We start from the raw sequence: 19,309 nt of genomic DNA, 5'->3' as shown, positions 1-19,309 counted from the left end.
AGAGGGATTTGTTGTAATAGTGTTTGTAAATAGGATATCATGTCTGCATCTTGTACAGCAAATAACCACTAGGAAGAGAGTATGCAATGTGTTAATTATTGGAACTGTCATACCAATTTGATTTGAAACTGTCTCATTGCTATATGTCTCTCAATAAAATTATGGAAAAAAATAAAAAAGACCATTATATACAGTTAAAAAAAAAAAAGAAAACGGACATCTGCCACTCGACATCATCTAGCTCCCTTTAAAAATTAGCCATTAAATGCCACAAAACAGTGGATGCAATGGACCCAGGCACTGACCAGAGTAGATTAGGAAATAGGACCTTTTAGAATGGATTCTTTTTCAAAAACTGCTTCTTCTCCAAAAATCAAAACCACATGGAAGATGACTATCTGGGTGGCCAGTTTATTATCCTTCATTCCAAATGCTCACTACTAATGACAGCCAAGTACAGGAAGTTTCTGGAATGAGGGGTGATCCCTCAGCAGAGCGCAGCAGGAGCATCCAGGAGGTTGTGGCTGTGGGACACTTCCTGCCCGGGAAGTGAGCACTGCCTTCACCTTCGCCCTCACTTGGGCTTCAGGAGCAGGGGCCCCTCAGGGCTTAGAGAGCCCCACAAAGATTTAAGGGAAAGCGGGAAACTGCTACTATAAGTGGGGAGAAGTGTGAGGTGGAGATTTTACCAAAGCAGTCGCCTGAGGCAGCGTAGAACACACATCCCAAATTTTGGGCTAAGACATGACCCTGCCTGGCCATCTCCCATCAGATTCCTGAGACCAGGACAGAAAGGCACTGACTCACGAGCCATGTATCAGCAGGGCTTCCCTGGATGGGTCTTGGTGTGGTGAGACTAAGTTGTTTGAAGTTATATAAATACTGCCTGGCTCTCTCCTTAGATAGCTCATTATCGCCACAAAGCAAAGCATCTTTGACACCTTCCCTCCCTGTTCATCATGCAAGGCAGCTGCTCTTCCTCCACCCAAAACCACAAGCCGCCTCTCTCCTCCTCCTCCTCTTTCCACCCGTTCTTCCCTCTCACCTCTGCATGGCCTTTCTCCACTGCACCTATCTCCCTGCTCTGTCCTGATGGGATATCACCACAGCTCAAATCTGAGCTGGAAAAGGGGAGAGGGACAGCGCGCACACATCATGAGATGGCTCGTGTGAATGAAGACGCCCAGTGCCTTGGCCTCAGCCCCACCCCACTGGCTCTGCAGCATCTCTTGTGGGCTGCTGAGGAGTCCCTGCATTTTCCATCCTACCAGGTGGCCTCCTGACTCTGTTCTCCGCCTGTCTCCAGCTTCTCTCTGGCCCTTTAAGAACTGAAATCACCCAAACTGGAGCCCTGGGCTGAAACCCTGCATGGCTTCTTTTCCTCCTCAGATGGAGGGTAGGCGCTGCCAGGATGAGCCCGCCATCTCCACCCTGCTGTCTTTCAGTGTGTTCGCCAGCTAAGCCAGGCCTCTTCAGCACCCACAGTGTTCCTCGCCTCCTCAGTCCTGGGTCGAGATGCCCTTCTTCGCTCCCATCTTCCTTTCCCCATCTCACTAAGGCCAGCCCCCGTCACACCCTGGCTTTGGCCCGAAGATCCCCTTGGGGAAGCCTGCCCTTGCCCCACTCTAGGCTCCTCTGCCCCCACCATCCTCCCACTGTGGGCTCCCCTGTCACCTCCCTCTTCCCCACATCCTGCTGTGAGATTTCCTGTCACCCACCCTTTCTTTGTGCTGTCACCACTTCTGTCACTCCTGGTGGATTCTGAGTCCACAAATCTAGGCTCAGCTGTCTGAAAGCCACAGTGCTGACCTTTCCGTCTGTCCTCCAGGCAGACAAGTAGAGTACTAAAAACGCCAGAGCAGTTCCTGAGCTCACCAGAGAAGAGAACACATCTCTGGGCCAGGACCCGGCAGGCTGCACCTAGGGTCTTCTCTCCAGGTTGCTCTGTGCTGCGGATGGGTGTTGGCTGCTGAGTCACAGGCTCTGGCCTCCGTGTAGTATGGAAGCCACTGAGTGTCCTGTTGGCCTGTCTCTTTGATCCTGGTTAGCTTTGCTGCTTTGTAATAGGTGACCAGGGCAAAAAACTAAGACAGGCGAGAAAAAGGTGATTCCTCCCCCTGTTAGGAATAGCTAGCTATGCCAGAGAAGGAAGAGCCCCCACTCCATGCCCCAGGAAGAAGAGGGCCACAGACAAGCCCAGCCCTATGAAGTGTCCTTGCCTTTCATGCCGCACAGAGGCGGTATGAGGAGAAGCAGCTAGGGACGGCAGCTGGGGAGGAAGGACGGCTAGGAGCGGTGAGCCAGAGGAGAGTGGCTGCCGGGAGAGGAGGAGGTATTAACCTAAGGCCGAAACACCTACCCCACTAAACAACTTCTTATTGCCTCCTCCCCTAGTCCCTGGCAATCCCCTTTTTACTTTCTGTTTCTATGAGTTTGACTACCTCAGATACTGCACCCCATCCTGCCGCACTGCGCTTGCTGGTCCGGGACAGGCTCACTGCAGTGAGCACAAGGCATTAACGTTGGTCCATGCGGCAGGAGGCCTGTTCCAGTGCACGAACAGAGCACGTTTTGCTTATCGGCTCCTCCCTCAGTGGCCATTTCTACCTCTTAGTTATCAATAGTGCTGCTCTGAATACAGATGTGCGAAGATTTCTTCGAGACTCTGCTTTTATTTATTTTGTTGTATTTCTTGGAAGAAGAAGAATTTTTGTGGATCCTAAGAGGAGCCTAGAGTCATGGCCTTCCATTCGCCGTCCCAAGAGCTTATGGTTTATACCCACTGTTACTTACGCACACTGCGTCAGCTTATGGTTGTACCACTGCTGCCCTCCTGCGCCTCCTACCCACGTATGAAATTCTGGGCCTGAAGTCAGTTGTCCAATCTCTGATTCCTAAAGAGCAAGGAGTTGACATGTATCGAATGCTTATTGTGTGCTATGCATGAAGTGCCCTCTGGGGGGCACTGCGCAGAGGCAGCTGGCCGTGAGGTCTGGAGCTGGTTCCCCAGCAGCCATGCTCAGGTGGCATGCTCAGCGTGGGGACCACAGTGCCCCCACCGCAGCACGCGAGCCCCCAGGTCCTGGCCCGATGGCCGACACACCCTTGCGGCGTCCAGCGGGGCAGCCTGCTCACTCAGGTGTGCTTTCCTTCTAGGTGACTGAGAAAATGTAGCAGATCAACAGCTGAGGCAACACCTGCCGGGAGCTTGGAGTGGACACCCCCGCCCAGACAGAGCATCTGCCCCGGGTGTCCCTCTGGCCATCCAGCCTCACCATGTCAAAGAAGGGCGCAGGCAGCCGGGCCAAAGGAGACAAGGCGGAGGCTCTCGCTGCGCTGCAGGCCGCCAACGAGGAGCTGCGCGCCAAGCTCACGGACATCCAGATCGAGCTGCAGCAGGAGAAGAGCAAGGTGGGCCCTCAAGTCCCGACCCCAAATCCCCTTTCCCCTGCCCCCCTTCCCCACCTGCCCCAAGGTCAAGAGGCTCCACCCAGCGGGGTGGCTCCAGGTCTTTACAGAGGTGTTCCAGCCCCTTGCCCTGGAGGTCCCCAGAAGTTCTCAGGGTGGCTGGGAACAGACCGTGCTGGGGAGGAGAGTGGCAAGTGATGGAAGACTGAGGGTCCTGCAAGCGGGGCTGGCCATAAGCCCAAGGGTGCTCACAGAACCCTTGCCACATGGGACAGCCCTCCCACACAGGCATATGACACAGGACTCTGGAGGCTCTGTCAAATACCATGTCCTTGGAACTGACACTGACTTTCCCATGGAAGAGCTCATAGTGGCCTTGAACTGACTAGTGTGGGCCAATGTGGCTGCTCTGAGCGAGTAAAGGAAGACCAGCCATGGGCTTAGTGCTTCTGGGTGTAGAGGAACAGCACCTGGGACCGTCCTCTGAGATGCTGGAGCAGGACCTCTAGCGCTTTGAGGTTGTCACAGCCTACACTAGTGGGGCGCAGACCCCTTGGGAAGAGGCTGCAGGGCTTTCTCACTGCCAGGCTTCTGGCCCAGAGTTCCTCCATCCCTGGCATGCCTTTTCCCTCTCTTCCCACCCCACCCCGAAGCCCTTAGAAAGTGCATGTGAGCTTCCAACAAGGGGGAGGCAGGGAAAAGACATCTGGAGAGAGGGCAGCTTCAGAAAGAGGGTGGGCAGCCCAGGGCAGCTGTCTGGTCTCCTGGAAGGCAGGAAGGCTGGGGGTTATAGGTGGGTGTGTACCACTGGGGGTTGTACTTCTCTTTGCTCCCCTTTCCTGATCAGTAAAGGTGTTGCTCACGCTGGCCACATGGTCAGTGGCGGGGAAGTCAGGTTATTCTGGGCCAGCTGCTTGTCCTCTGAATGGCTTTCTGTTTTTAACCTCCTGATGCAATCAAACAAAGTCATGTTTTGTGGTATGTGATAATTACTTGGAACTCAGGTTCCAGTGATCATAAGCTCTGTTAGAACACACTTTCGTCCCCTCTTGATGTACTATTGATGGACTAGACTTAAGAAGCTTCAGATATTTACCATCTGGCACTTCACCGAGGTAGCTTGCTGGCCTTGCCCTAGTCCCAAAAGCTCTCTTGTGCAAAATGAGACAAGAGTGGCCCCCCATTCCAGGTGGTGCTGAGGAAGAAAGCTGGGAAGCCCTGGGATGTGACCTGCTCCCGGGTACTACAAGTGGGGGGCATGCAGATGCGCATATGTTAGGTTGGGGTCTGCTTTCACTCTCTGGAGGAAATGCCCACCCAGCGCCTTCTCTGTGGCTGGAGTTCCTAAAATCACAAACAACAGCACCCAAAGACTCAGGTTCACTGCCTGGTTGAGCATGAAGTCAGAGTACAAATGTCTCCTGCCCTAAATTAGGGAGCTGCTCCAGTTGGACAAAGCCCACACTTCCATAGTAGATCACGTGCAAAGCCACAGATGTTTATTTTGCCCTTTGGTCAATTGCATTTTGTAGGTGCAAAAATAAAAAAACAAAACAACAATAAAAAAAAAAAAGAATTGACTTGTGAAGAACCCAATTGGTAATTAAATCCTCTGTTTTACTGGATATGCCAGTCAGTAGTTTGTCCCTGTAACAAAACACCTAAGACAAACCATTGAAGGAGGAAAAGCTTTATGTGCCTCAGAACTTCGAATCTGTAGCCACGAGGCTCTGTGGCTTCTGGATTCAGAGTATCACAGCAAGGAACCTGCGTAGAATAAAGCAGCCTACTTTATGGAAGGTAGGGAGCAGAAAGAGCAGAGAGCGGTGGCACCAAAGGGACCAGAGACAAGATGCACCCTTGCAGGCATGACCAGTGACATACTTCTCTGGTCTAGACTGTCTCCTATGTCTTTCACCACCTCCCATGGTCCATTCAGTTATGAGCCCGTGAGTGCTTTAATTCATAGATGAGACCAGAGCGTTTATGAGACAATAACTTTCCCAAAGCACCACCGCTGACCCTTGCGGCATAGGTGACCAAGTCTTCAACACAAGAATATACGGGCAATGACCATCTCATGGAAGTTGCCAAGTGTAGTTCTTCACTCTACATCTCTAGATTTTCGGTCCACTCAACCACAGCGATAGCATACATATTTTTTTGTGTAATTTTGTCACAACACATTCATCTTGTAGTGCACTGAGGGGTGTTTTGCATGCTGATGGCATTTAGACGTTTTGATTCCTGTGGCCACAGCAGTGCTGTTCCTCGTGTTGAATCACATGTGCAGGGGTGCACGTAGGGCAGGTACTGGTGTGCGGAGTTGCTGGGCATCTCGTGACCATGTTTGCAGGCTGACAGTGGCTGCCCCAGGCTCAGGTGGAGCATAGAGGCTGTGGCAGGCACAGGTGGCTCAGTGGGAAGTTCCGCAGGCCAGATCTGTGTGTGACCCTCACAGGGGTTGGCTTGGGAGGAAGGTGTGGCTCAGTACTCTGAGGTGTTCTGTGGCCCTGGCAATTGATTGTACTTTTTCAAGTTCTTCTCTGGGCTTTGCATCTTCTTTCTGGAATCCATCCAGTATATGAAAGATCTGTATCTAAGTTAGTCTATGAGTCATTTTTTTTTTATTTTAATGTATTTTAGTACAGGGTCTCACTACACAGATTGAACTCGTAGTGATCCTCCTGTTTTCAGCCTCCCAAGCCCTGGGATTACAGGCATACACCACCACGCCCAGTCTCATCTGCCATCCCAGCGTGCCCCGGGGGTAGAGCCGGTATAGCACACTGGGGATCGAACCCCAGTTGCTGCGCTCCATCTAAGTAGGCACTTTAGTCCACTGAGCTATCTGGCTAGCCCAGCCTTTGAGTCATAATGGAGGAGAAAGAGACTGCAGAACATGTCTGAGAGTCTATAGGCTTCTCAGCGCTGGCCGCTCACCACTAAATGTGCTGAATTATTTTCTGCCGAGTATTTGCTGAACTTATGGCCAAGCAAGAAATAGAAAACCTTAAATTTTAAAATTAACAATAATTACTGGCAATATCATTCTATCAGTTGCTCAGAAGTCTTTTTTATGTATATGTTAAAATTAATATTGTGATTTTGCTGGCAGGACAAATTTGTGTAGGCAGCTCATTGTAGAACGAGTACCTTCCGTCCAGCTTTCAGCAGACTTCAGATGTTTCTCAAGCACACCACGGAGAACCTAGCTGTAGACTTCAGGGGAGGAGTTGATGGTCACCAGAAGGGACTTCCTAGGACAGATGGACTGTTCTCTACAAGCCCCCCAACCGTGCCTTAAGGGGACAAGGCCACACACACACACACACACACACACACACACACACACACAGTTGCCTGAGCTCTGGCTGGGCCTTGGGCCCCTACACCTCGATGGGTGTTAGGGTAGGATAGACTCACAACAGTTCAGGGGCTGGCAGGACACTCCGCAGGGTCCACGGATGCCCCGCACTAGCCTTCCCAGCCCTAGCTTCTTGCACCCCATGGTGGATGGGGGCCCAGACACTGGTTACATGAAGGTGCTCTGTCTTTTGGTAATGAAATCCTGGTTTAGCATAGGCGCTGAGCCCTCAGCCTCCGAGGGTCTCTGTTGTGATCCTGGCCTTACACCCAGCGGGGGCTCCCCTCCCCCTGCTAGGAGCACTCCGTGCCTTCATGCCACACCTGCAACTTCTCCTTCTTCAGACTGCAGGGTCCAAGGAGACGAAGGTCCCTGTCGAGTATGGAAAGAAAACAGCTTCTGTGCTTGTATTCTGCCCATAAAAGCAGCAGAAGCAAAGCGTTTCATAGTTTTAGTCCAGTGGTTGATTTATCACTGGAGACTACCTGATTTGAATGAATTCTGACAATAAAAAATAAAACTAAATAAAAACAGGACTCATCCCCAGACACCAGCCTCCTTTGGGAAATTTAGCTGGGGCCATCACCAGTGGAGATCACCCACCTTGCCACTGGGAGGAGGCGGCTCAGAGGCAGGGAACCTCACCTGTGCATTCCTCACAGAAATATCTCAGACTGGGCTCACAAGACCTTAGAAAGAACGAGGCGTGGTTCCCTTAAAGCAGGGGAAGAGGTAAAAATGACCACGAGGGATGTTGCCACCACATTTCCTTAATAAACTCCAGGGTCCGCATAGGCCCTGCTGCCTGCACTCCCAGGGCCCTGGCCACTGCCCTGACCTGTGTCCTTCAGCTCAGGAATGTTCTAGAAACTGAATTAAGGAGCTGGTGTAAGAAACAGAGGAAATATGTCCACCAGAAAACCTACCTTTTAGAAAGTGCTCAGAAAGCACGACCAGATCCTGGTTGGCCTGGGACAAGGGACCTGTGTGACAGGAGACTTCTGCTCCCTTCCCAGTGCCCACCCAGGAAGTATTTACTGAGCAGCTCCGTGGGCAGCTGCTTGTCCTATGCAGGGTTACAGAAGAAGGCAAGGGGAGGGAGAGCCAGCAGGTGCCACGGGTGGTGCCGCGGTCACATCTGAAGATGCGGCCTTGAAGCCAAGATCCTGCTGAAAAGAGGAAGAGCCAGCATGGGTGGTTCCAGAGGGCAGCGAGTGTGGCCAGCCTGGAGGATCGTGAAGGCCAGACAGCATCCACCTTTAATGAGAAAGGGTGGAGAAAGGGTCAGGTCAGCAGGGCTACGCAGCTGGGTGCAAGCAGGGGCACGAACAGTGATTCTCCAGATCAGGATACTGCAGAACAAATGGGGCGTGATAAATAACCATACTCAGACAACATGAAACACCCATCGTCCTGGGCCAGTGAAGACCTTTGGGATCTTGCATGGGTGTGGCAGGGAGCTTGGGCACACCCCAGGTGCCAGCAGCCCCTGACGTCTTCAGAGCTGGACATGGTCTGATTGATAAGGCTCACATTCATGTAAGTATAGATACATGTCTGAATATAGTTGTCTCTGTGTCCATGTGGGTCTGGTTCCAGAGACTCCCCATCAATACTAAAGATCTGTGGATTCTCAAATCTCATAAAATAGCGTGGTATTTACGTGGAATATACATACATATCTTCCCGTATGCTTTAAACCATTTCCACATTACTTGTAATACTTACTATAAAATAAATGCTGTATAACTAGTTGTCACATAGGAAACAAATCTGTATGTGTTTAATAGAGATGGAATTTTTGCCTTTGAATATTTCTGGTCCAAGCTGTGTTGCATCTTGGAATGTAAAACCCTCAAATACAGAGTACTACCTATATGCTGATAGATGTCTTTAAAATGCCACCTAGCAATCATGGGATGGGTCAAAGCAAGCAGTCGAACATTGGGAGGGTGGCCAGCCCCAAGCACTGACTGGCCGAGGGTGGACACACCATGGCTGGCCAAGTGGCAGCTGTGGACACACCGTAGCTGGCTGAGTGGCAACTGTGGACACGTAAGTGGAGAGGCCAGGACGAACTGTAGGTAGGTGTAAGAGGGTGGGTGCTCTTGCAGGACACCCCATTCCTCCATTTTAGCCTAAGCTGCTGATAGACAGGCTGCTGTTTGCCAAGGCACAGCAGGTGGGATGTACATGATCCGGAGCTCTACTTCAGACAGGGCAGCTGGGAGAAGTGCTAGACAGCCCCGAAGGCTGTCCTGCAAGCACCTGAGAACTGAGACTGCTGCTCCTCAGGGAGCACAGGCCTCAGGTGTGGGTGCAGGAGTCACCAGGAGGCAAGTGGTGTGGCCTATAGCTCCTCTAGGGGAACTGGAGCCAAACGTGGCGTTCTCGGTAGGTAGCAATAAAGCCAGCGAGGAAGCTGTGTTGTATGTTGATCTGCCCCGCTGACTCTGTTTTGAAGTTATTATGGGAGCATTGCTAGACGTACCCTTCGCTTTGGCTCGTTTCTGTGTGCAGTTGTGTGCTTTGTTCAGTGTTTTTTAAAGAGCTTAACGTAAGCATCGTAAGCATCTTTTTTTTTTTTTTTTTTTGGTACTGGGAATAGAACTCAGGACCTTGTGCTTTTGCCCCTGACCTATCTTCCCAACCTCTAGGATAGCATCTTGAGTTTTATTTTATTGCTTGGTGCTGGGGATCAAACCTAGGGCCTTGTATATGCAAAGCAAGAGCTCTTCCTTAATTCCCCATCTTAAATTTTATTTATTTATTTTTGGTATTCTATTTCTTTTTTAAATTTTTTTATTAATTTTATTGAGAAACAAATAGGAATGAGACAGTTTCAAAACTGATTAGTAGGACAGTTTCAATAATTAATACATTGCATGTTGTTGTCATTTTAGCGGTTATTCATAGTATAAGATGCAGACATGATATCCTGTCCAAACACTATTTGTACAAATCTTTCTTCTCATTGAATTAAGAGAAAGTAGCTGTATATCTATCCTATTTTGTGTATACAGATACAAAATGGTCCTTCCTTTGTATCCCCTTTTCTGGTTTAGTTTTTTCAGAGATGGGTATTCCATTGCCATTTAAATATTGTAAGTGCGTGAATTCAGCAAAAATAATCCAATATAGTCCAGTAGACCATAATTGTAGTGGGTTATCCGTAGGACTGGTAATGTCAGAAGTTGTTGACTTGAGCCTTTTACAGCTCAGCATATTAATCCCATCTTAAATTTTAAAAAATGAAAAAACTCAGGGGCCGGGGAGATGGCTCAGTGGAATAAGCACTTCCCTAGCAAGTGCAAGGATCTGAGTTCAATCCCTGGTTCCACAAAAAAAAAAAAAAAGAAAAGAAAAAACTCTAGCCTTTCCCCTGGAGGGCTGTGTATGCACTATTTTAGGACCTTAATGTTTCTGTACGTATAGGAGTAGAAAAATATTCCCATTGAGGAGCTTTGGAAATGACTGGGGTTTGGGGTTTTGGATTTTCCTTGTGTAAAATCACAGCTCTCCCTGGACAGGGCAGCTGTCTTAGCCCCTGCCTGATACCACCTTGCACTGTACTTGTGTTAGGCCTGTCTGCTTCTTCACTGGTTTCCACTGCCTGGGCAGAATCCCCTCTCTCTCTGCTCCCCCTTCTTCCTGGGCCAAGGAGTGTTTCCCACTTTTTCCCATTTAATGAAATAGACAAAATGCTTCAGATTTCTGGTCAGAGAGTACACACACTGCTGGCTTTTGAAAGACTGTGACCTTCACACGTTTTTAGTGTGACCCACAGTAAGAAACACATCTGCCTTGTGACTGGGACTCTGTACTCACCTAGTCTTAAAACAGTTGTCACCTGAATTCTTGGCCCACTAATTGGTCCTGACCTGCTTTTGGCAGCTCAGCCTCTGCCTACCTTGACTCTGTAACCTCATGCAGGAGACAGACCCCAGCACAAATGGCCAAAAGCAATGGGAAGATTGCTGCAAGGAACGCAGCTGAAGGCAGAGTTGTACATACCAAGTTGTTAAATACACTGAGAGTTTCTGGTGCCTGGTTGGGGTACAGAGGCGGACAGCCTCAGAAGCTGCTAGAAGGTGACGGACTAGGACACCTGTTCCGCAAGCAGCTTGGCTGCCGGCTCCAGGATCTGAACTGCGCTGCTAGGCTGCTGATCCCAAGAGTAATTCCACTCTCAGGGGTTACCTCAAGACAAAATATCCGTAGATGTGCACCAGTTTTCAGCTATGCTATGAATAGTGAAAAAAATCAGCACCTGATTTGTGCAGGGTAGGAATGGCTGAGGAAACCAGGGATGCTGCCGCAGTAGGCTGCTCTGTGGCACTGACCTGTCCTTGGGTGGGTGGCTGACGCAGGAGAATAGCAAGTTGGGGCCCAGTAGACAAATGGCCAAACTGAATGATGTAGTGAGGTCCTGTCTCAAAATAAAAGCTAAAAAGGGCCAGGTAGTAGTTCAGTATGAATGCCTTGGGTTCAATCTCCAATACTAAAAAAAAAATCTTGCTGAAGAGGAGTGTTTGCTGGTGGAACTGTCACTGTTAGACTAAGAACAGGCCTGGGCAGGACAGATCGCTTGTCTGCAGTTTCCTTGGAAGTGTTTTCCTGTTGAGAAAAACTTTTCCCATACAATTACAGCTCATATGGAGAGGGTCCCCTAAACCTTCATGTGCTCATAGATCAGACTTTGGGGAGATGTTGGGTCATGGGACTGGATCTTCCTGTTTTCAGGCTCCCCAGTGCTGGGATTACAGAAGAGCACTGCTGTGCCCAGTCTTGGTGGCCAGCTCAGCATGCCCAGGGGCAGGGCTGGTGCAGCATGTGGTGCTGGGGATCGAAGCCTGGTCCCTGTGCTCGCCTAAGCCGGGACTTAGTCTGCTGAGCTATCTTACCAGCCCTCACTGATGTATCTATAGGTAAATATGATGTTAGGAGGTAAAGCCTCTTCAGAGCAGGTGGGTCCTCACTTAGGACACACTCACTTTGGGTGTGACCTAGAAGGGTCTCTCTCCCGCCAGCCTCCCTTGATTTCTCTCTGCTTCTTTCCTGTCTGCCATTCCATGAGCAGCTCACCTTTGCTAGGTCCCTCTGCCATGCCACCGTGTCTTGGAACCAGCCAACTGCAGGCTGGAACCTCTACAAAATAAGCCTTTCCTCCTTTAAGTCATAGGTGCCAGATAACGTCTCAGTGACAAGAAAATAACTAAGACATACACCTGGAAATCCAGGCGTGGAGACACTTTCTGTATTTTCCTCTAGTGCTACTGATTTGCCACGCATATATCCAGATCCACCTAGAGTTGATTTCTGCATGTAATGGGAAGGGGGGTTGAGTATGTTTTCTAGATGGACGTGAAGTCATTTCTTTATTTACCTAAAAGGTGTTTCCCCCTGCGGCGCCCTGCAGTTTGCTTTCATAATTCTCCAGGTAGCCACAGGTGTGTCTGTGTAGCAGCCTGCGCTGGAGCCCGTTTCCTTAGTCCTCCCAGCACGATGTCCTTGGCCGTGTGCCGTGCACATCTGCTTTACTTCCCAGTGCAGAGGTGACCTCTGCTAGACCTAAGCCCAGCCCTTCCGTGTTTTTCTGCAAACCTTTTGGCTTCTGTTGTCACCATGAGGAAGAAACATGTAGATTAGACGGCTGTCCCAAGAGAAGCATCACGTGGCTGCCAGGCTAGCTCTACCAACCCCAGCCCCCATGGCTCGTGGGAAATAGCACGGCTGCTGTTTCCACAGAGTACAGCAGACTGGCAAGTCCCTGGAGGCTAGCACGAGCTCGGGTTCCCTTTGTCCTGGGGCTTGTACAACCACCAACCAGATTCATTCTTTCTCAACCAGACTTTTTTCCACAAAAAAAATTTTATTTTATTTTTTAAAATTCAGACATATGTATTTAACCATTATAAATGTACAATTATATGACATTAATTACATTAACCTTGTTGTATCCCTACCATTATAATCCATTTCTTTGTTTAATACATTGCAGTTGCCTATTGTTATCTTCGTAGTAGCTATTCAGAGTACAAGATGCAGACATGATATCTTGTCTAAACATTTAATTCAGTAGTGTGTCTAGTCATGCTTTGTTCTTTTTCTTAAAACTGTCTTAGTCATGGTTCTTTACATTTCCATATAGATTTTAGAACACATTTGTCAATTCATAATTGTTATAAAACAGCTCCTATAAATTTGATAACAGTAGGGCCAGCGAGATAATTCAGTGGACTAAGAGCCCACTTAGGCAAATGCAGGGACCAGGGTTCAATTCCCAGCCACACGTGCCGCAGCACACTGAGATGACCACTGAGACCGGGTGTGGTGGAAGGCGCCTGTAATCCCAGCACTGGGGAGGCTGTAAACAGAAGGATCTCTACAAGCCAGAGCTGTGTAATGAGACCCTGTACTAAATGCATAAAAAGAAAGAAAGAAAAAAAGATTTGATTGCATTAAATCTATATGTCAGTTTGGGGAAAATTACCTTGTGTTTAATATTGGGTCCTCAGATTCATAAATATGACATGTTCCTGTAATTCTGCAAACGTTTTTAAATCTCTTGCAGTAACACTTGGTAGCTTTTAGCATAGTGGTCTTGGTCACATTTCTTAACATGTACTTATAAGTGCTTGGTTTTTTGATACCATGACAAATGGTCTAGTTCAACATTTTCACTGTTACTTATTCACTGATGATATATGGAAATCCAGGTTTTTTCCTATTTGAATCACTTTCACTCACTGAGCCAGTCTTTAACGAATGCACACCTTTTCAGGCTGTGAACTACTGCAGGGGAGCAGGGGCTGTGGCGCTGGCACAGTCTTAGCTGTGCCGCTGTAAACCTATGAACAGGTCCTGGAGATGCCACCTGCCAGGTGGCATCTCCAGTCACTGCCTACGTGTTACGGTTTCTGTCTAGTTGTCCCCCCAAAGCCTCATGTAGTTCTGGGGTGGACTTCTAGAGTTTGTGATTAATTCATGATCCAGTGCTGGGATTATGGGTGTGAGTGCTGCTGGGATTATGGGTGTGAGAGCTGCTGGGATTGTGGGTGTGAGTGCCACTGGGATTATGGGTGTGAGTGCTACACCTAGCCTGGGGCAGATAGCCTAAATGCAACATGAGGGAGACAGACTTATTCTCTGTTGCCAGTTTGTTGCTGCTATTCTATTCTTTTGCTTTTGCTCTTACTATTTTGTTGTTTTCTGCTGCCATGAACTGCTGCCCTCTGCCATGTGCCACTCTGTCTTGGAGCCAGCTGAGTATGGACTGAAACCTCCACTAACTGTGACCTAAATAAACCCTTTCTTCCTTAATTTGGAGTGTTGGGTATTTTGTCCCAGCAATGAATGAAAAGTAACTGAGACACTATGGTACGCAGCTGTGGAATCCTCTGTCTGCACGGCGGGGGCAGGTCTGAGGCTGCCATCATGACTAGGATCGCCCTGGTCATGTGCTAGATGATCAAGAGATGCCAGGATTAGCCACACACGGGGAGGCCACCAACAGCCACCCGGCCTTGCCAGGATCTCCTAACTCAGCGGGGGCTTTCCTGAGGCACGAGCTTCGCCTGTTGCACTGCCGCTTCCATCCTTTTCCTCGGATCCTCTCCAGTGAAATCAAAATGAAGCAGTCATCAGGGCAGACAGGGCAGACAGGCTCACAAGTGTGCCTTCGGCTTCGAGGCTGTTTGTGCGACATAGGTTGTCCCTAAACAGCGGATCTCCGAGGGTGCCCCTGACTCTAGAGCACTCGCTAAAGGGGGTAAGAAGGAGATCATTTTTATGGAAATAAATAATAACTATGAGGAAAACATCCTTTCTAGTAAAACACAGGCTTGACTAAATGAGCTAAGGAGTAGGAGCAGGGTCCCTGGGGCAATGCTTCCCCCACTTAATTTAAAATCCTTCAAAGCTTCAAGCTAGACAGCCCTCCAGGTGGAGGGCTCCGCAATGTTGTTAGCTTCTACTTGCGGGCCATAAACGTTTTGTGGCATTATAAACGCATAGAGCGCCTTCGTCCGTAAATGCACGTGCCACAAGCTCCCCGTAGGATGGGCTGGAGACTCCTGGCGGCACAGCCCTGTCCGGCAGGCAGCTCCCATCCATCCCAGGAGGTGCCGGCACCATCCGATGCAGAGCCCTGAAGCTCACCGCTGAGGCAGGGCACTTGCTGCCCTATTTTGTTGCTTGTTAGAAGAGATGCCTTTTCTCCAGAAATCGAGACATTATCAGGCTACTCTCAACTCCTGAACACAAGCATGTTTTTTATTCAGATACCCACTGTGGTCCTAAATAACACCTGCTAAAATCCCCCAGTCTCCTGCCTCTCAATTCAGTCTAGCAGTTTATTGCTAGAGTGGCCTAACTCTGGCTGGGCAGGTCAGTGTCTTTCTACTCTGGGTTCAGCATGATGATTCCTGACAACCCCTGTCCCTGTCAGCTGCATCCTGGACAAGGATGGGTTGTGACCACCTGCCCTGGAGCACTAGCCTTGTGTCGTCTGCACTGGTCCGTGGCTCTCACCTAAATGTGCCAGGTATACTCCAGCCTGTGAGGCTGAGCTCTGGCCTGAGAGTTGAAGCTGACTCTGTGTGTGTGTGTGTGTGTGTGTGTGTGTGTGTGTGTGTGTGTGTTACTGGGAATTGAACCCAGGAAGTGCTGGGCTGCATCCTCAACCTTCTTTAAAATTTTGTTTTGAGACAGGGTCTCATTGAGTCACCAAGCCTGGCCTAAAAATTCCAGTCTCAGCCTCCCAAGTAGCTGGGATTACAGCTGCTATACCCAGCTTAAAGCTGATTTTGCCTAGGTGACAAGGGAGACTTTATTTTAAAGAACAAAAGGTAGCTGTTTGGAATGCCAGACTTGGTCAGGACAGCTGCCTTGAGGCCCCATCCTCTGCAAAATGCTGCCTTGGCCATGTGTGGGATCCAGGGCCTAGCCAGTATCTGTACCCACCACTTGAAGTTCTTGTCCACTTTCTAGGTTGCTCCCGACATTTTCCAGGTTTCCTCCTCTGACCCTGAAAATTGTTAGGCCAGTGGGAAGACTTTAGCCTCCGAGTGTTGCTCCCCGCATCAGTCCCCTGTGTACACTGTGGGCTGACCTTGTGCCACTCTGGGAGGAAGAGCAGATGCCAGAGCATCCATTAGAAACACTTGCAAACATCTGAGCTTCCCATGTGGTGAGAAAGCATCTGTTCAAAATGGGTGGGAGAGCGCACCAAGCCTCAAGGATGGGACGCCTTTGTGGGCAGATGTGAGTGGAAGGAGAGCTCCTCCTTTTTGTTGAGGAGCTTCATTAGATTTTCCAGGAACAACATCAACTGACACATTTATATAGTCCAGAGCCTCACAAGAGCATATCACAGCAAGGTTTTCAAGGCTTATTAAGTGTGTATGTGTGCAACCCTGTGTGTTTGTGTGGATAGTGTGTGTTTCTGTGTATGCACTTACTATCCAGGGGTAGTCTGTGTGCCTGGGGAGTCTGTGTGTGATAAGTGCACATGGTTAGTGTGTATGCTTGTGTGCACGGTGTGTTTACGTGTACACATACACACATGGGGTGCAGGAGGACAAAGAATGACTTGAATACCTGGAGGACTGGTGCACTTCCTTTCATTCCTCTGGACTTCTCATAATCCCCTTATTAGATGACCAGTGTGAAGCCCCAGGTATTGTCAGCTCAGACCACTGGTATGTCACCTCAGCTGCCACTGTCTGCAATGGTCCAATTTTGACTCACCGAGGAAGAAAGAGATCTAAAAAGAATTTAAATGTCCAGCCTGCCACTGAGTCCACAAATCATTATTTTTAGGCATGGGACCTGGGCATCCAGGTTTCCTAAAGCCAATGCATGGCCAAAGGTGCAGATCACTGAGCCAAAGATCTTTGCTCAGAAAATCCACACTTCATAAAGAAGTGCAAATTGACAACTGCGTGTCTTTTTGGACTTGAGTCACTGGCAATAGTTCAGTGAGAACTCGGTTGGCAGTGGGAGAGGCTGCTCGTTCCTATACAGGCTTGAGGAGCAGGAAGGGTGCACGGATGGAAGTGCCGCTTCATGAGCCCTATGGGGCAGAAGCCATCTGTCATCCCTCCTTTCCTCTCGCTCTGCTCCCTCCCTTCATCTGCTTACAGATAACTTTCCAAGGTGAACCAACCTCAATCTCTGCCTTCAGTATAGAAGGGGAGACAAGATACATCAGTCTATGACAAGCTAGAGGAAAGACGATATGCTGGGAGATAATAAGAGCCAGGAGCTGTTTTTAGGAATTTACTTCCCTATTTTATTTTCTTTCTTTCTTGCCAGAACTGGGGATTGAACTCAGGCCTTTGCACTTGCCAGGCAAGTGCTTATTCTACTAAGCTATCTCCCCAGCCCCAAAGAAATGATAACTTTTGTTTTTGTAAATAGCTATTTATATCTTCTTTTTTTTTTTTTTTCAGACCCGGGGATTGAACTCAGGCCCTTGCGCTTGCCAGGAAAGCGCTTATTCCACTGAGCTGCCTCCCTGGCCCTTCCTGCCCTATTTTCTTATTCTCACCTCTGTGGAAGGTTTTTCTTGTGTGGTTTGTGAGGCTCAGAGAGGTGGACAGCTGGCCCAAGGTCTAAGGCAGACTGAGACTGAAGCTTCCTGGGTTCTCTTCTGGAAAAATAAGTGTGTACGAATTGGTGGAAAAGGTCTAAGATGAGTGTGTAGTAGGTAAAGTGGAGGAGCTGTTCTAAACAGATATTAAAACATACTAAGAAGCTACCATTATAAAAAAAATTTTTGTTTTGGACAAGACGGAGATATTGCTGGATTGGCCTTGAAAGTCCAAAAGCAGTACCCACTACATCCGGGAATTTCTGCAGAGATGAAGAAGAGGCCGGCATTTGCCTGTTGCTGCTCAGTTCCCGCTCTCACCTGTGTTTTGGGGAGTCAGGGCCCCTACAACCCACATTTCCCAAACACCCCAGCTGACCAACTGGAGGGTCTGGGAGGAAGGAAAGGTCGTCTTCCAGCTTCCAGGTCTGGTGATACTTCTAAGTAGGGGCCTGCCTCTGGTGGCAACCCTTACCTGTGGTTCTAGCACCCATTTAACTGGCTTCTTGCCTGTGGCCAGGTGGTCTCTAAACTGCCTGCTGGGCCCTTTGGTAATTCCAGTGCCTAAGAGGTGCCCCAGCCCCACCCGCCCCCCAGGGTGGGGAGCCCATTCGTGGCTTTTTCCTATTGCTGCCCAGCCTGAGCAGCTATTTCTGCCCTTCTTGTTTTTAGTCCCTTATTTTATTTTATTTTTAAATTTTTTTTGATGATTAGAGGAGTTAATCTCCATCACAACATTTTATTGTTTCTGATACAGCAGTCAGGATCTTCAAAAAACAAGGGCAGAACTAGAAGTACAATCAAAGCTTCTGCATCTTAAGCCTTTTAGTCCTAAAACTGAGTTAAGTAAGGCAAAGCAACTTTCCTCCAAACTAAATAGGTCTCCAGTATTCCACTTCGCTGAGCTTTCAAACACCAAGTGCTTAGGACATAATACATAGCCACATGGTTGTGGCTGCGTTAATTATGCCTGAAGAGCTTAATACCCATCCAGGTCCAGAGGTAGAAGAACACATACTCTGGAATGGTGATGGGCAAGAGCAGACTGTAAAAGCAAAGGCTGGCTGTACTGTGCAGCCCTGTGGGAAAGTCTTCCTGCATAGAGGCTGAGAACAGACCTGCTAAGGAGCTCAGTGGAATAAGCACAGTCAGAGGAGGCAGAGACAGAAACATTCTTCCTCCTCGCTCACAAACCCCTGCGGCCCTGTTTTAAAGTGTATATAAGAATTAAGAAAATGTAGCAGTGTTTTTTTTTTTTTTTTTAAAAAAAAAAACGTTGATTCAGTGCTGCTCTGTTTCTTCTTGTTTCGTCTGTGGACGCGTTGCTCCTGCTGCTTGTGGTACCGTGTTAGGAATCCCATCAATGATCGGATAAGCTATCCCCAGCTCTTCATTGATCAGTCCATTTGTGGATGCTTCATATCGGAGCGGTATCTTGGAGAGCGCGCACACCAGGAACTCCCACAGCGCGGGGTCGTAGGCGCGGAGCCCCCCAGCTGCGCGCAGGGCCCGGGGCACCACCACCCACGGAGGCGCGCACGTCCCCGGCACGACCCTCCAGCCCAGCCGGCCCAGCATGGTCCCTAGCCCCTTATTTTAAAATTCCTCTGTGTCAAATGCATCTTGAAGTTGCTCTTTTCCTAGCTGAGCCCCAGTGCATAAAAGATGTTTCCGGTACTTACAGAAAGGATTGAGCAACCTTATACTGTAAATAAGGTTGGGACAACCCGCTGATCTTCTCAGATAAAGTTTGTGTTTTCGTTTACTCCTTTTTCTCCTGTGTTTAATTGCTCACCCTATTTAGTTGGTTGCTTCCGATCTCATTTGTGGGGTTTTGATCGTTTTGTTCCCTCTCTAGAACATCTTTCAGTAGCCTGTGTAAGGTTGGCTTTGTCATCACGAAATTCTTTAGCTGTTCTTTGTCATGGAAGTATTTCACT

At 48.9% G+C, this 19,309-nt stretch overlaps 2 protein-coding genes across 2 annotated transcripts in view; one reads left to right on the top strand and one right to left on the bottom strand.

Moving 5' to 3' along the window:
- Positions 1-19,309, top strand: part of Jakmip3 (Janus kinase and microtubule interacting protein 3) — a 160,233-nt gene that overhangs the window by 77,133 nt on the left and 63,791 nt on the right. Inside the window, exon 2 of the mRNA XM_004625564.2 lies at positions 3,157-3,411. Within this exon, the coding sequence (XP_004625621.1) occupies positions 3,277-3,411 (135 nt within the window). The 5' untranslated portion in view covers positions 3,157-3,276. The remainder of the gene's footprint in view (positions 1-3,156; positions 3,412-19,309) is intronic.
- Positions 18,330-18,542, bottom strand: LOC101563976 (phosphatidylinositol N-acetylglucosaminyltransferase subunit Y-like). Its single transcript, XM_004625563.1, has one exon. It carries the CDS (start codon positions 18,540-18,542, stop codon positions 18,330-18,332), a length of 213 nt encoding a protein of 70 aa, XP_004625620.1.

The sequence above is a fragment of the Octodon degus genome, unplaced genomic scaffold, assembly GCF_000260255.1.
Source record: "Octodon degus isolate 3935 unplaced genomic scaffold, OctDeg1.0 scaffold00010, whole genome shotgun sequence".
Classification (NCBI taxonomy): Eukaryota; Metazoa; Chordata; class Mammalia; order Rodentia; family Octodontidae; genus Octodon; species Octodon degus.
Note: the sequence above shows the minus strand (reverse complement) of the source record. Positions and strands in the feature narration are given on the sequence as shown.

What these genes read in the sequence shown, in the direction of transcription:
- LOC101563976 (XM_004625563.1), bottom strand. Translation starts at nt 18,542, where the DNA reads ATGTTTCTGTCTCTGCCTCCTCTGACTGTGCTTATTCCACTGAGCTCC.